The sequence below is a fragment of the Cladosporium halotolerans genome (assembly GCF_011745625.1).
Source record: "Cladosporium halotolerans strain TM138-S3 chromosome Unknown Sca114, whole genome shotgun sequence".
Classification (NCBI taxonomy): Eukaryota; Fungi; Ascomycota; class Dothideomycetes; order Cladosporiales; family Cladosporiaceae; genus Cladosporium; species Cladosporium halotolerans.
The window spans coordinates 1-14481 of record NW_027191564.1 but is presented as its reverse complement, the minus strand read 5'-3'; the positions used below and the strand labels follow the sequence as shown (position 1 = coordinate 14481).

General features: G+C 55.3%; 4 protein-coding genes across 4 annotated transcripts; 2 read left to right on the top strand and 2 right to left on the bottom strand.

Moving 5' to 3' along the window:
* Positions 1-734: 734 nt before the first annotated feature.
* On the top strand, positions 735-2012 carry WHR41_09415 (uncharacterized protein; the record flags this gene model as incomplete). The annotated part of the gene is made up of 4 exons (XM_069378018.1): positions 735-743; positions 797-987; positions 1036-1634; positions 1978-2012. The coding sequence occupies 4 exons, from the start codon at positions 735-737 to the stop codon at positions 2010-2012; spliced, it is 834 nt and encodes a 277-aa protein (XP_069224975.1).
* A 1603-nt stretch (positions 2013-3615) lies between these two features.
* On the bottom strand, positions 3616-5143 carry WHR41_09414 (uncharacterized protein; the record flags this gene model as incomplete). Its single annotated transcript, XM_069378017.1, has 3 exons — positions 4703-5143; positions 4517-4645; positions 3616-4455 (listed from the first exon to the last, which is right to left on the bottom strand). The coding sequence occupies exons 1-3, from the start codon at positions 5060-5062 to the stop codon at positions 3616-3618; spliced, it is 1329 nt and encodes a 442-aa protein (XP_069224974.1). The 5' UTR covers positions 5063-5143.
* A 652-nt stretch (positions 5144-5795) lies between these two features.
* WHR41_09413 (uncharacterized protein) lies at positions 5796-7919 on the bottom strand (the record flags this gene model as incomplete). The annotated part of the gene is made up of 1 exon (XM_069378016.1): positions 5796-7919. One exon carries the CDS (start codon positions 7917-7919, stop codon positions 5796-5798), a length of 2124 nt encoding a protein of 707 aa, XP_069224977.1.
* A 1723-nt stretch (positions 7920-9642) lies between these two features.
* On the top strand, positions 9643-13416 carry WHR41_09412 (uncharacterized protein; the record flags this gene model as incomplete). The annotated part of the gene is made up of 1 exon (XM_069378015.1): positions 9643-13416. One exon carries the CDS (start codon positions 9643-9645, stop codon positions 13414-13416), a length of 3774 nt encoding a protein of 1257 aa, XP_069224976.1.
* Positions 13417-14481: the final 1065 nt, after the last annotated feature.

The following is a 14481-nucleotide window of genomic DNA, read 5'->3' as shown; positions in this document are numbered from 1 at the left end:
GAACAATTGATGGAGATACACGACGATAAAGCCGTCTGTTGACAAACGCGTCGCGTGAGCACGCGGTGGGTCTGTGCACACGGCGGGGAAGACTTCTAGGCGATACGCTAGGACTCCGCGTTGCCGCCTAACGAACCTTTCGACGCCGTATTCCTTTAGCGTTACGCCGTATACCCGACTAACAATCTGTGATGAGCTTAGAGGATTGGAAGTCCTCAAGTATTATCATTGATCTAATATGTGGTGCAACCGCGCCATTTTTGTACGTTATGAGATCCTATTCACAACCTGCAACTAATAGTTAAACACTTTCTATTTTCTTTAGCGACGCAACTACTTCTTTGCCGAAATGGCTAACATTATTTCCCTTTGTCTCTTGTTTAAATTATTATAGGCACATTGTAGCCTTACTGCCAATAATGACGATCCGTTCAATCTTTTATTCTACGCGAAGGGAGTAGCAATCGGTGACTCGTGGGTCTAAAGAAACAAGCTTCAACCACTACCAAAAGCTGACCGAGATACACGTAATAGCTATACTATAGGAATTGGAGTAGGCAATAAACAATTATGGTTGCTCTCGATACGATGGCTTATATGTAAACCTAGTAGCCTCTTAGCTAGGAGTGGACAAAGACGTTTTCGATTTCACCTATACTACTTGTAGTGGCGCCGTTATCAAGCAGATCTCTGAGTAAGCGAAGAAATTATCCTCTAGTCAAGAATTCATTTTGATGTCTATAGTGAGTCTTGAAGACCTTTGCGTTCTGTTAGTCGTTGATCGGGCCTCGCTTAGGGAGGAAACGATGCGGACCTAGTAGGTATTTTGAACGCCTACGTATATAGCTTTTGGGGCGGTCTCTCGTATCCAAATTGCGATAGGGTTCTAGAGTTATCTCGATCCCTAATTGAGAGTAACGACTTCAGCTCTAGACTAGACGGCCTGCTAAGCCTCACTAAGTCGAAACTAGGCGATCACGGTCGAATGCACGTTATTGAATATCTGGGTTTCCGATTTAGCTAACCGATCAACAGTTATTACACCAGATACGCAAAGCTCTTCGACACGACTAATATAACTTGCGACAAAGTCAGTTGGCACATCTGGCTAAATCTGTTCACTAGGGAGTATCTCACTCAACGGCGCCGCAATTTGATGAACGATTTAGTCCATACCATGAACGAAGCGCTTAGAGCCGCGGTGGAAAGGGCAGGCCCTCAGGTCCATTTTATCGACTACGACGAATACGTTGGTCTGTCCAGAGGTCGTTACTGCCAGCCTAAGCAAGACGAGAGCGCCGGAAAAGGCGCAAATTTGGCATACTCGTTCTTCTACCAGATCAAGATAGTGGATTCGCCGTGGACGACGAAAGACGAGGAATGGGACCATGATGAGCTAAAACGCCGCCAAAGCGATGGTGATCTTGATGATTTACCGGTAAACAATGGCACGCTCAACGCTTTATATGGTGCCATGATACAACAAACACTTCGGGACGAGCAAGAATACAGTGGCGAATCCGCAGCTTTGGAAGACGACAACGCCGACCTCGACCTTCAAGCGGAAGTTGACGAGGCTGAAGATGAATTCGAGAAGAGCATCTGTGACTTGCCAACCCGCTCTCCTCCTGCCAGTCAACGCTCACCGCTTGCTCGTCAACATTCCAGCATTCGAATATCGCCAAGATCAAGCGCGAATCGCTTCTGGAACTCGTCTGAACCTCTTAATGGTCCTTCCAACTCGAGTACGAAATCAGTGAGCAAGTATACTCTTGGGTCGATGGTCTCTAGCAACAACAACGCGTCTTCGATGGGCTCTGCTGCGGTGTCACTTGCGAGTGCACCGGTTGGGAACATTACTGGTAACTTCTCGACAGGGACAGTGGTTGCAAACGACACGCAAGTTCTTCTGACCAGCGGCATATCTGTCTCCAGGATAGATTTGAAGAAGTTGGTTGTGTCGGATCAGACCAGCAGGGTCTTCCATCCTACTCAAGGAGGCCATTCGTTGATCGCTAATCTGATCTTGCATCAAATGGCTGCAGACAAAGCTGAGCGGATTGGTAAGTTGCAGCCACGTCTTCCAAGGAATTATACTCCCGGTAGTGGGTGTCTTTGTCACCAAGTAAACTTTTTCGGGCATTGCGGATCTATGAAGCTGATTCCAGTTTGAATAAGGGTTCCAAGACTTTCCTACGATTGACATAAACGCCACTAGCGATGATGTTCCGACGATTGGTGGAGCTGCATGTAGTACCAGGTCCAGTGACACCTGGTCGAGCCGCAATGCAATGATCGCAGCTGTGAGCGAATTTTGTGCAGGTAAGACCCAAAACAGTCCGACTCATCCTGAAATTTATCGCTTATTCTGCGCTTGGAAGAGACCCGAGTAATTTGAAGGGTTCCGTGGGCGCTAAGACGAGCAGAATATTCCATGCCGATTCTCCAGATTCATGAATGTCTCAGTCAACTGGGATGCTGATGCCAACATCGGTGAGCACAGCTGCGCAGCGTGGCTTGCCACCGTAACGGATGGTTGCGATGTACCAAGGGATCACAAGGACAGCAACGCCAAACATGGTGGTACTATTGCTTACGAGAGCCAAGTTACGAATGCCACCATAAGAATCGAGCCACTCGTGATGAAAAGGATCTGGAATCGTGGCCGGGCCAGTGGCCAGCAATGCGATAATACCGATTCCAGGTTCTATGTGGATCAAGCCACGCTTCAATCAAACATAGACGAATATTGCACAAAGTTTGCTGCCCAGCCCGGTGGAATTGCAGAGTCCGGTTCGACGTTTCGACGTTCAACGATGACCGACCCGATCGCGTCGAAATCGTCACACAGTGGCCTCGAGGACCGCGAGACTACCAGATATCCGAAGATGAGTGTAGGTACTACATGGCCGTCATCAAGTAAGTCCAAGACCATGACCTTTGAGTCTATACGCAATGTCGTTGACCAGTATCTACATCTTTGCAGTTACGGATGCAGTCTACCTGTCGACCAAAATCCAATGAATTGGAAGCACGGAGGCAGCATCACCGATCATAGCGGCATAAAATACAAGATTAGCCCAACTCGAGAAAGACCGCCTCCACCTGAGCGACCTCAGGGTAGGTGCAAAACCGCGTCTAGTATCTAACACTACGAATGGAATGTCGAGGGTGGCGGCTTCTTTCAGGGGGACACAAAGGCTTCCATCGAGAAGCAAATGAGGGGATGCGGGGCCGTCACCGCTTTCAAGTTCGCATACTTCAGCGCCCCACGAGACGATGGTACAGAATGGCGAGCGAGCGGGACTCTCCCTTGGACGATATCTGATCACTGTGTGGCCAAGGCTGTTAAGAGCGCGGGTGGCTTCTCCTCTAGGTGTTGATTGATCGCGACCTTATTCGAGTTTTGTGAGAGGAAGCTGATTATGTCGTTGGTGGACCCATCTGATTGACAACTATCCTTGATCGACGTCCTCAATCTGCGCAAACAGAAACGCCCATTCGCAACCTGCAATAGAACAATCGTAATCCTAGTTATCACCCTTGATAGAAAGTCAGCACCCTCAAGGCGCCCAAGCATCACTCTCCATGCAGGCACTCAACCCCCGAACCGACCTAGGCCTGTGACCCCAGAACCGACTGCGCTTCCTCGCCACCCCAGCTGCCTCCAAACTCCGACGGCTCGGCCGTCCCTCTAGCAGATCTCCCATCCCCCGCAGCTCCAGCACCCGACTGCGTCTCCCACGGATAGTCCTCCGGACCAACCCAAGTGCAAGTCATGTGCCCGGCCGGGAACTTCTCGACGTCCAGGTAAGAGTGGTTCTCCAGCACCTTGCGCACCATGCCCTGCCCCTCGGCTTTCAGCTCGCTGACCCGGTTCTCCACCACGCTCTCGCCCTTCAGGCTCATGGGGAAGTAGTCGTGGAACTGCCGCAGCTGGTTGCGGTCCAGGTACGCTTCGCCCGCCCGCGAGATCAGCCGGAAGAACTCGAAGCCCATGTCCGCCGCGTGGTGCGTGTTGTCCGCGCTGACTTGCTGCGCGAGCCAGTGCCGCCACACCGACAGCGCTACCCATTGCATGATGTCGTTGGCGTAGCTGGCGCGCCCGATGCTGTCGCGGTCGGCGCGGCCGACGGTTTTCGTGCGCTGTAGGGCTTCCGGGTAGTAGCTCAGGAGGTTGGACTGGGTGCGCTGGGAGAGGGTTTTGAGGAGTTGGGCTTTCTTGGTAAGGACTTCGACGATGGATGGGTGGAGGTCGTGAGAGGCGAGGGCGGATTGGATTTGCGGGCTGTTGAAGCGGCCGGCACCGTGGATCAGGGACTCTTTCCAGAGGGTCTTGCTGCGCAGGCGGAAGGAGAAGTCGAGCCACGGAGTGGGGTTCGAGGCGATGCTGCGGTGGAGGACCTGGCTGAGGGAGAGAAGAGACGCTTCGATGGGGCGGGTGACGATCGTTGGCTGAGATGGGATGTTAGCTTTCTCGTTGTTGTCATAGAGGGAGATGGTGTGATTTGCTTACGCTGTTGAGACACTCTGCAGCTGTGAGGATGGTGCCGGCAGACTCGAGAATGTAGTCGATGCCGTCGCGCTCGTTATCGCCGATGTCGATGGTGCGGTTATACAAGGCTCCAAGGACCTGCTCCCATGCCTGAATACTGTCAGTCTTGCTCAACACACCTGAGCCCGGTCGCTCTTGCCAACTTACCAGTACGAACTGTTGCACAACACGCCCGTTCTCGATCGCATCACCCAGCAGATCCGGATAGTCGCCAACGGCACTTCCGTTCTCGTCGAGCGGAATGCGGCGCAGGACATGCGTCGGCGCCTCGACGCCTCCCTCGCGGTAGCCGGCGTTCTCGTAGTCCACCAGGTGCAGGCGGAACCTGGTCGTCACGCCCTTCTTGCGAGCGTTCTTCGACAGAACGGTGGCGGTCTGCTCGTCGAGCAGGGCGGCGAAAGTGGGACTCGAGCGGCGCAGGATGGAGGAGTGCAACTTGTAGCGGCGAGAACTGGTGATGAGGATCAAGACGTCGCCGTCGGGGAAGTGTGGGAAGTCGTTGTCCATGGTGGCGGACGGAAAGGATGACCCGAGGTAATAGGTGATCAGTTGGTAGTGCTCGCGGTGGGAGATGGGAGTGTTTCGATGGAAGGATGTGTTATTGGTGGGTGGCGCGCGTCTGCAGTTGCGTGGGGAGGTGGGCTTTTTTGTGAAGTGACGACGGTGGAGGGCATTCACATGCTACGCCATTAGCGTCACGGGAGAATGGCATGTGACTGAAGTATTGATGTCTGCTCAAATTAGTCTTCACTTCGGCTGTTGGCATTCACTTAGAAGAGCCAATACCACCAGCACCAAGAACAGTCGCCGAGCTCCTCACGGAAGAAGCGAGTTGCATATAGGAACAGCGATTGCGAAGTATATGTGAGGAATGCGGCTCAATACGGCATCGGAAGGTATTGGAGGGGGTCAATTGCTCAGATGAAAAAGTAATATGTCATGTGTTCAGATCTGACACAATAGCGTGTTGAAATAAGTCTTGACCATGCAGTTCTGGAACGACACACTGGCCGCTTTGCAAATATACTGCTATTCCTACATCGACAAAAAGCGAAGGCCACTCCATCAATGTCAGGGAAGAAGACATACCGGACCCTAAACCATTTCCAACCAACTCCTTGCGAATTCTGTTGACAACCGCTCCAAACGCCCAGCGCTATGCAATAAATGTGAAAGATCGATCCTCTTGAGCAACCAAATGACAGACAACCGACCCTACGCGAAGACGAACTTGACCGTTTTACCACGTCTCGGCAATGTATTGCCCGTCTTTCTTCTTCTGCTCCCAGAACTGTGTCGCGGTCTCGTAGTCGAGGTTGCCCTTGTCCATGGCGACATCGATCAGAGCGCTTTGCACGCCCTCACCCATGCCCTTGGAGCTGCCGCAGACGAAGATTCGGCCGTCGACAGCGTTGATCACGAACCAAACAATGTCGGCTTGCAGGCGAACCTCATCCTGCACGTATTTGGCAACCTTGCGGGAACTGCGCTCTTCTTTGACGGAGGCTGGCGCGGCTTCTTCTTCGGCTGCTGCGGCGATCTCATCCGCTGTCGGTGGCGGGGCTTGTGCGCGAGATTGTACGACCTTCTTAATTTCCTTCTCGTGGTCACCGAGCTCGCCCTGGTAGATCTCGTCGAGCATAGAGTCGCGCACTCCTTGCACGAGCCAGATTTTGTTGGCGCAGTTGGCGTTCTTAAGGCGGTTGAGAATGAAGCCGCGGAAGGGCGCCATACCGACACCGGCGCCGATGAGCATCATAGGGCCGTCGGATGCGAACTCGCGAGAGAGCGGGTTGCTCATGAGGCCGCGGAACATAGGGACTTGGACGTTGAGGTTGCGGCCGGCGACACCGGGCTGGGGCGCGGGGAGGCCTGCTTCTTCAGCTTCTTCAATTGCGCGCTTTTCGGCAGCGACGAAACGGAGAGCCTGGCGCTCGAGAAAACCAGAGCCGACACCGGTGCGGTTGGCCCCTTGGTAAGATGCCGTCTCGTGAACGGTGACGGCCATTTCGATCAAGCGGCGGCCGGCCAGACCTTCGCGGGCGGAGGAGACGTGAGGGTCGTTGCTGAGAGAGTAGAAGCGGGGCATGAGCTGGTTGAGAGTCGCGAGGACCGTCTCGAGCGGCGGCTTGGAGGATGGGAAGGCGTGGAGCAGCTGCTGCAGGGTGATGTGAGGGCCTGTCCGCAGGTCGCAGAAGGCAGCCTTGCCCTGTGCGGAGCAGAGGTAGGTCAGGATCTTTTTCTCGTTCTCGGCAGTCGCATATTCTGCAAGCACGCGGAATAGAGGCTTCGTGGGTGCTGTGGAGCTGATGTCGACAGTCCAGGTAAGGATCTCACGGCGAGTAGTAAGGAGCTCGCGGGCGGTGTCGTCACCCCAGATGGTTGGCCAGCGGCCGCCGTTCGTGTTGAGGCGGATGGGCTTGTCGCGGATGAAGCGTGGCACTCCCAGTTGATCCAGGATGTCGTCAACGACCGCGGGGTCGTTGGGAGGGCAGATACCAACAGCTCCGCCGACCTTGAAGTCAACGCCTCCTTCCTCCGGGTAGTCTGTAACGTCGATGTCGAAGTGGAAAGTCCTCTTCTCAGCTCCAGGCTTAGTGAGCTCTCGGGCTCCGTAGACTGGCGCATTGAAGATGTCGTATGGAGGGTGTGGCTTCATGTACTCGGGTGGGCGAACATTGACTGCGCTGGCACTGTGCTCGTGGCTCTCTCCGGGAAATTTGGCAGCAATTGACTCCCTGCGGATACCGCCGAACGAGATCCTCGTCTCAGGCATCTCCGCAACCTTCGTCAATGTGGTATCCTGGGTGAGGGAGCGCAAGTTGGGAGCCAGGAAGCGGAAGGCATCGTTGTCGGGCGCAACAATAGGCCTGAAGTCCGGCTTGTTGTTCTTCTGGGGCAGAGCCTCGTTCATGCAGCAGCCCTCACCACAGCAGTATTTCTCCAAGAACCTTGTGCCAATGCCATCGCCCAGGAGCCTCCTAATCTCCTGGGAGTTGGAGGCGTAGGTTGTGCTTGCTCTCCGTTTGCGCTCTTTCGAGGGGCTTGTGGGCAGTTCGGGGAGCTTGTCAAAGCCTTCATCGGCAGAGCCTTCCTGAGGCTCTGTCAAAGGCGTTGAGGGTGCATCGGAGTCACTTGATTCGTCTGTGTTGGCGTGCAGGCTCTCTGCGCTGGACCTGGTCGGTTCGGTGACGGCGAACTGGGCTCTGATGCGCGGCGACAGCTTGCTGAGTTTGTGCGAGGCGGTCGGGTCGGTGGGGATGGGGTTGTCCGGATGGCTCGTCGCGGTGTTCGGTATGGGCTTGTGGCGGTAGGGCAGGGAGGAGAGCGAATGGCGGCGACTGGGTGTTTGTGGAGTTTCCATGGTCGTTGTGTGTGTTTGGAGTTTGCGCAGTCGAGTTGGGTGGATTGAGTGAGTAGTGTAAGGTGCGCCTTATAGTGGGAGGGGAAAGGCGAATGGTATTAGGTAGGGCTGCAGTGCAGAGAGTGAGGGTTAGTGGTATGTCGGTGGCATTGGTAATGGTTGCAAAGCATGGCGAAGACAGAAGCAGCCAGCATGGGCGGAATTATCTTTGGCGCTGGGGGAATGACGAGATCCGGTGGGGTTGCACTCACCAAGACTTCTTCCAGCGGCGCAGGGACTGGAGCGGGCTGGCTGGCTGGCCTGGAAAGTGGCCTCGGCAGCTGAGGATGACTGTGAGCCTGAGGAGCCCTGCCGTTGCTGACGCGATCAATGCCGCTTCGACAGCCGGGTGCTGCAGCGTGCGAAGATCGCTACTGTGATCGGCTGTCGCTTAATAAAAGCAATGGCAATTCGACTTGGTGAGGTGCAGCCTGCGTTGCGGTGCAAAAGACGTGTGGCGACGGCGACGGCGATGGCGCGGAGTGGAGGGGAGAGGAGAGGAGGCGGTATCAGATCGGAGGACAAGATCAGATAAAGAAATGGAAAGCGCTGGCAAAAGAAGCACGAGAGGGCGAGGGTGAGACCGTGGCCCAGGCACTCGGCCCCCGGGCACTGGCCAGCCTGATCAGGGGTAAAAATCACCCCATCTCTTGACATTCGTGACGCATCTGATACGCCGCGCCTGCCATCTCCGCCCGCCGCCCGCTGCTCGTTCGTCGCCCGATCGGGCAAGGCGCTCCGCGGGCTCCGCTCTTCTCCGCCCGCGCTCCGAGATCGCTCGGGTCTTGTGGGCGTCGCCTTGCGCCTGGCGCCCGCGACTCGGCGCTGGTGGACGCCATGCGTGTCCACCAGCGCCTTCGGGCCTTCTAGCTGCAGACAACGCCTGGAGTGCGTCTGCTAGCCGCGAGTAGTATCAGATCCCTCCCGTGCAGTCGGGTGCAGCGATCGTGGTTGGGACTGCTGGGCAAGACGGAGCCCTCTCTGCAGACACGAGGATGGGCCGGGCATGCACGCGAGAGACACTACCTAGGTAGTCTGCCGTCGTCGCTCCCATCAAGCCAGGCTTACACTGTGCTGTACATCTACAGGTTTATTACGAGCACAGCTGACGCCAGCCGAAGCAAGTGCACGGTTGGCCATCGCCTTGCTTACAGGCAGGCAGGCAGGCAGCTCCCGATCACGTGTTAATAGTAAGATCAATCACGTGATGCTCCCGCATCACGTGCCTCTGGTTGACAGCTCAAACCCAAGCGTAGACTCACAGGTGGATGAGTATCTTCGAACAAGAATCCACTGAAGGCTGCACTGACAGTAGCGGGATTGCGGATAGGCCCCTTCCCATCCCATCTCATCCAACCCCAGGCGGCGACTTGCCGTTTTGCCATGCCAAGTCACGTGCGGCAAATGCTTTGCGCGCTGGCTTTCGGGCGCAGCAGCAGGCAAATCCAGAATTCGAGGGTCCTCCCGCTGTCTCCCACTGCCGCTAAGCCCAATCGAGCGGCGCCTCAAGGCAACGACATAAACCCAGGCGGCACCTTTCATCCTGTCCGCATCCCGTCGACGGTCTCAATCATGGCCGAACAGATGCATCAACCATATAAGTGACAAGTCGGCTGCTTGAGAACGCCCCGATCGCGGCGTATGCCTCTCTGAAAGCCTTCCAGACTTCTCACGCCCGACAAGCATGGAGGCCTACAGACGACCGCGCCTGGCGCCTCCGCCGGAGAAAATCAGCACCCTCACGAAGCTGTACACTGATGCAAAAAGGAGCGCCATCACCAACGTCGATATCAACCCGTTCGCTGCAACGCAGCAAGAGACCCCGGAGCAGTTTCGAGCTCTACAGCGCAAGTTCCGCATCCAAAAGGACCGCTTCATTACATGGGGCCTGGCCTGGAGCGATGACACCAACGGTCCCGACGGCGACATTGACGAGTCTGTTGCCAAGGCTGGCTTGACCGAGATTGTTGAGAGTGTGCTGGGCAACGTGCGCGAAGTCATCAACGAGCTCGACAATGTCCGCTCCGCTGGTGAGACTTTCAAGGTCGGCGAAAAGGCCAAGCCACCTTTGCCATTCGACGAGTCTCGCTACGTCGACCTGCTCGACGACTTGACTGCATCCAACGACACGTTGTACGACTTGTCCAGATCGCGGAAAGCCCTCGCCCGGGGCGAGCACCCCAGCTTCTCCACCGATCCCGAGGCGGATCGAGTATTCGCGAACAAGAGGCTCACCAGCGCTTCCAAGAGCGACGGTAAAGCCGCAAGCATCGCAGAATCCGATCTGACCCTCGTGAACCCTCTCCCATTCCTCCGACCGGTGCTGTCACCTTACGCTGGACTTCCGCCCCGAATAGAGCTAAGCGCTCTCCGCCTGCCTGACGAGAAGCCTCCACCTTACGAAAGCCTCGGAGTCCCAATTGCCACAAGGCTTGTCGGTCAGCTCCTCAGAGACAGAGCTTCGGAGAGCGTTCAATGTGCGCTCGGCAGCAGCGCTTCGGAGGTCTCGGTTCTTGTTGAGTATGCCAACTTTGACTCCACGTATCAGCAAACTGGGGTACCGCCACCGCTGCATCGACTAGAAGCACTTTCCATGGCCTTTTTGCCAATGAGACCGGAGTCTCAGCATAACATTAGCTTGCTCGGGTATTTCGAAGACCCTCATGAACCTCGCATAGGCCTGGTCTATGACCTGCCGTACTCCGTGCAAAATCGCTTACACGCAACCGCTATCGCATCCGCCGAAACCTTGGCTCCCTTGAGCCTTCTCAACCTCATCCGGAAAGCCAAGCCTATCCAGCCATCACCCGGGGACACCGAACCACCGCCCCTCGAGGCTCGCTTCAAGCTTGCGCTTCGCTTGACCGAGCAGTTGCGCGATCTGCATCAGCGCGAACTGCCTCATGGGAATATCAATAGCAGTAGTGTAATATTCGCCACGACTTCCAATGAGGCTGCATCACGACGCCTGAAAGGCCTCAAGTCACCTATCTGGGCATCATTTGACGTCTTCACCAAGAGCAGTGTAGAAGGTCAAGGCCGGTCTTCCAACCTCAACATCTACCGCCATCCACAAGAGCACCCTCACGCTTTAGACAGAGACCTTGCAGCCGACATCAAATTTGACATATACAGTCTGGCCCTCATCCTATTGGAAATCGGCATCTGGCAGTCGCTCGGAGACATGTACAAGCCGAAGTACACCCTAGCAGATTTCAAGCTTCGATTGGAGAAGCTTTGGGCTCCGAAGCTGGCATCAAGATGCGGTACAGCTTATATGCGAGCCGTGCAAACTTGTCTCGCGGCGGCTGATGCTGGCGAGGCAGCAAGTCTCACGACCGAAGCCATCTACGAAAAGATACTTCCGCAGCTACGGCGATGTTGTATGCTTGACGCTGAAGCTGAAGAAACTACTGACGATCACGAAATGGCATCCTACCTTGCGGAACTGTCGAGGAGTCAGCGATACCTTCCTCCTGCACCTGTGATTCCGCCGGAGCGCGCACACCAGCAACTACCGGATCCGGCAGAAGTCGCAAGGAAGGAGTCCATCTCCAGCATGGCACCGAGTAGTTTCTCTCGAATCTCTTCTTTCTCGAATGTCGCCTCAGCCATCCCACCTAACCCGTCGGCAGCCATAAGGAGGCGTCCCGTGCCAAGCAGACAGGGCACTGCGGATACTGCTCAACAGCCCAAAAGCCGCATTTCGCAAACCCGAGGCTTCCAGGATTTCAAGCGCAAGGTGGTGATCATTCAGCAGAGATGGCGAGAACGTCTGCAATGTCGCGCCGAAACTGGTGCTGTCGAGTCTGTCCCTGCTGCGGACGTGACCTTCACACAACAGTCTCGCGCCGTTGCCAAATGTAAGTCTCGCCTACTGGAATTTCCCTTGCTTGACATTCCGCAAGCCATCCGAGACGACTGGAATCATACGACGGCGCTTAAGCTGGGACGCCTGGTTACCAAGGCACTTAAAGGTTCAATCGAGTCGTCTTCTATTGAACTCACTTCTTGCGGAGAGTCACTTGAGACAGCAAAGCCGACGTACCTCATCACTTGCAACTCTACTCAGAGCGTCAAGCAGGTGCTCAAACGCCATTTCCGCTGTGACTCGAATGCTTGCATTGTCAGAGTGCAGAAGGGAAAGATCTCGCGGTGTCGCAAAGGCCGTCGAGAATCTGCGGCGCAGCAAGCGGTGCGGTCGATGGGGCCGCGGTTCGAGCAAGAGTACGAAGCCGGCAATCCAGACTACCAGCCACAGCCAATGTGCGGTGCCTCGATTGGGGCTTACAAGGACGAAACTCACCTGCCGCCGGTCTCGTTCGGGGGTACCGTGAACATCGACGGTCGGTCTTTCGGAATGAGCGTGCATCATATGCTTGAAGTGGAAGAGGAAGAGGAAGAAGAGGACGTTGATGAGGACGATGCATCAGATTCTTCGAGTGTACTCAGCTTCAGCGACACGCCTGAGTCACCAGAGTCCGAAGACAACAGCACCGTCCGGCAGATCTCTGCACCGTCCGACGCCAGCTTTGATGACGACCAGCAGGCCGACGGAGACATGGGTGGGATTCTGCCCGGGGAAGGTATAGAGATCGAAATCACTCAGCCTGCTCTCGATGACGCCATCAGCCTCAACCTCCACGCCGACGAAGAGGACGAGGATGACGAGGACTCCGGCGTTGACGAAGACCACATTCTGTCTTACAAGCTCGGCCAAGTGCACGCCTCGTCCGGTCTCAAGCGCAGTGCCTTTCACTCAACCGAGACAGGGTATCGCGGCATCAGTTCTTCTCTCCCGCAGGAGATCGATTGGGCTCTATTCGAGCTCCTCCCTCCCCGAGTCCACCCTTACAACGTCGTGCGCGGCGGTAGCAAATTCTGCGACACCACTTCCAGCAAAATAGGCACCGACTCCCACCCCATAGCCATCAAGAACAGCTCGGACCTCGCCGGCGCGAAGGTTCACTGCCTCGGTCGCACCAGCGGACTAGCGTCCGGCGTCATCTCCAGCTCCATGGAACTGCTCAAGCTCCATGGCCGCTCCACGTTCTCCGCTTCCTGGACGGTTCACGGCGGCTTTGGTGTCGGCGGCGACTCTGGCGCCTGGGTCATCAGTAGTGACGGCAAAGTCTGCGGGCACGTCTTGGCCGAACGCGCTGGGAGAACATATATCTGCCCCATGGACTTACTCTTTGCGGACATCAGGGAGACTCTGGGTGCCGTCGACGTTGCGCTACCGGTTCTTGAAGCAGGCCAGAGAAGGAGGCGCGACACCGATATTACGGAGGTGGACGATGAGGAGACTGTCGAGGCTGCTGTGTCGAGGCTCAAGTTGGGTGATTGCGGGAGCGGTGGGGTCCCGTTGCCTTCTTTCTCTCCAGTCAAGAGGTCGGCTGTCACGTTCGAGGGCGAGCGGTTCGCGAGGAGTGTGGAGCCGGTGAGATCGGCCGGTTGAAAGAGGTGGCTTTACGGGTGTTTGCATGCGTTCTTTGTAGTGATACCCACGGTATTTCATTTTCATGCTATGAACATTCATCATAATTGACTTCAAGCACTGTCTAAACTCTTGTGGGTGCGTACTTTTCACCGCCACTCTGGATTCACGTCAACTATTGCAAAAACTACATCAGGGCATTAGGGTTCCCGACTGGTTTCCATTCGTTCATGTCGTCGTGACCACGAAACCTGTCCATCTATCCGGAGTGATGCACCTGCAATTGAACATCGCGCAGAGCATCTAGCCTTCCAGGGTTGGTGCTTTCATGTTGATCTACCGTAGTGATTATGCGTGGTGTTGTGGTCACCGGACGAATTCTGATTGTACTGGGTTCCAGAGCTGAGATTTGCGTTGATTGGGCCTGGGCCATTGGATATGATAGTGGTCCCAGAAGGAAGAGAAGGATCGGCTTCTTCGAGCTGAGCGATCGCGGATCTCAAATCCTCTGCTGAGACAACCGCCTCAAAGTAGTCATTAGTGTGAAGGAGTGCAAGCTTCTCCAGGATCTCTTTCATCAAATGTTCCACTTTCTGCTGCCGACCCGGCCTCAGACTTCGAATCGCTGACTTGTAACGCTGGAGCCACGAGGAATCGCTGTCGCTGAAGACTTTCTCGAAGATCTCTTTCAAGTCCTCCGCGTTGCCTTCGCAAGTTTTGATGATTGGACGCACCGACTTTGCAGCGTCCTCTAGCTCTTGTTTATTTGCGGTGTCGAACTCGCCAGTGACACGCTCGGACAGGCTTTTAACTCGCTTTTCGATGTTGTCGAGAATCTTTATTACCACAGGGATATTCTCAGCAACTTTCGCGAAAGTATCCGGAAGACCTTTGGCGTTGTGCGCGCCATCGTAAATTGTTTTGGCCGCTTCGAGCAGAGAAATCACGGCCGACACTAGGCTGATCACACCACCTGCTTCGAGACCAGACCATAGATCTTGAATCTTGATTTTCTCAATCAGATAATCAATCAGGTAATCAATCAATCAGGTCCCTGATTGAGCTCGGACCTGAATAATCAGATTC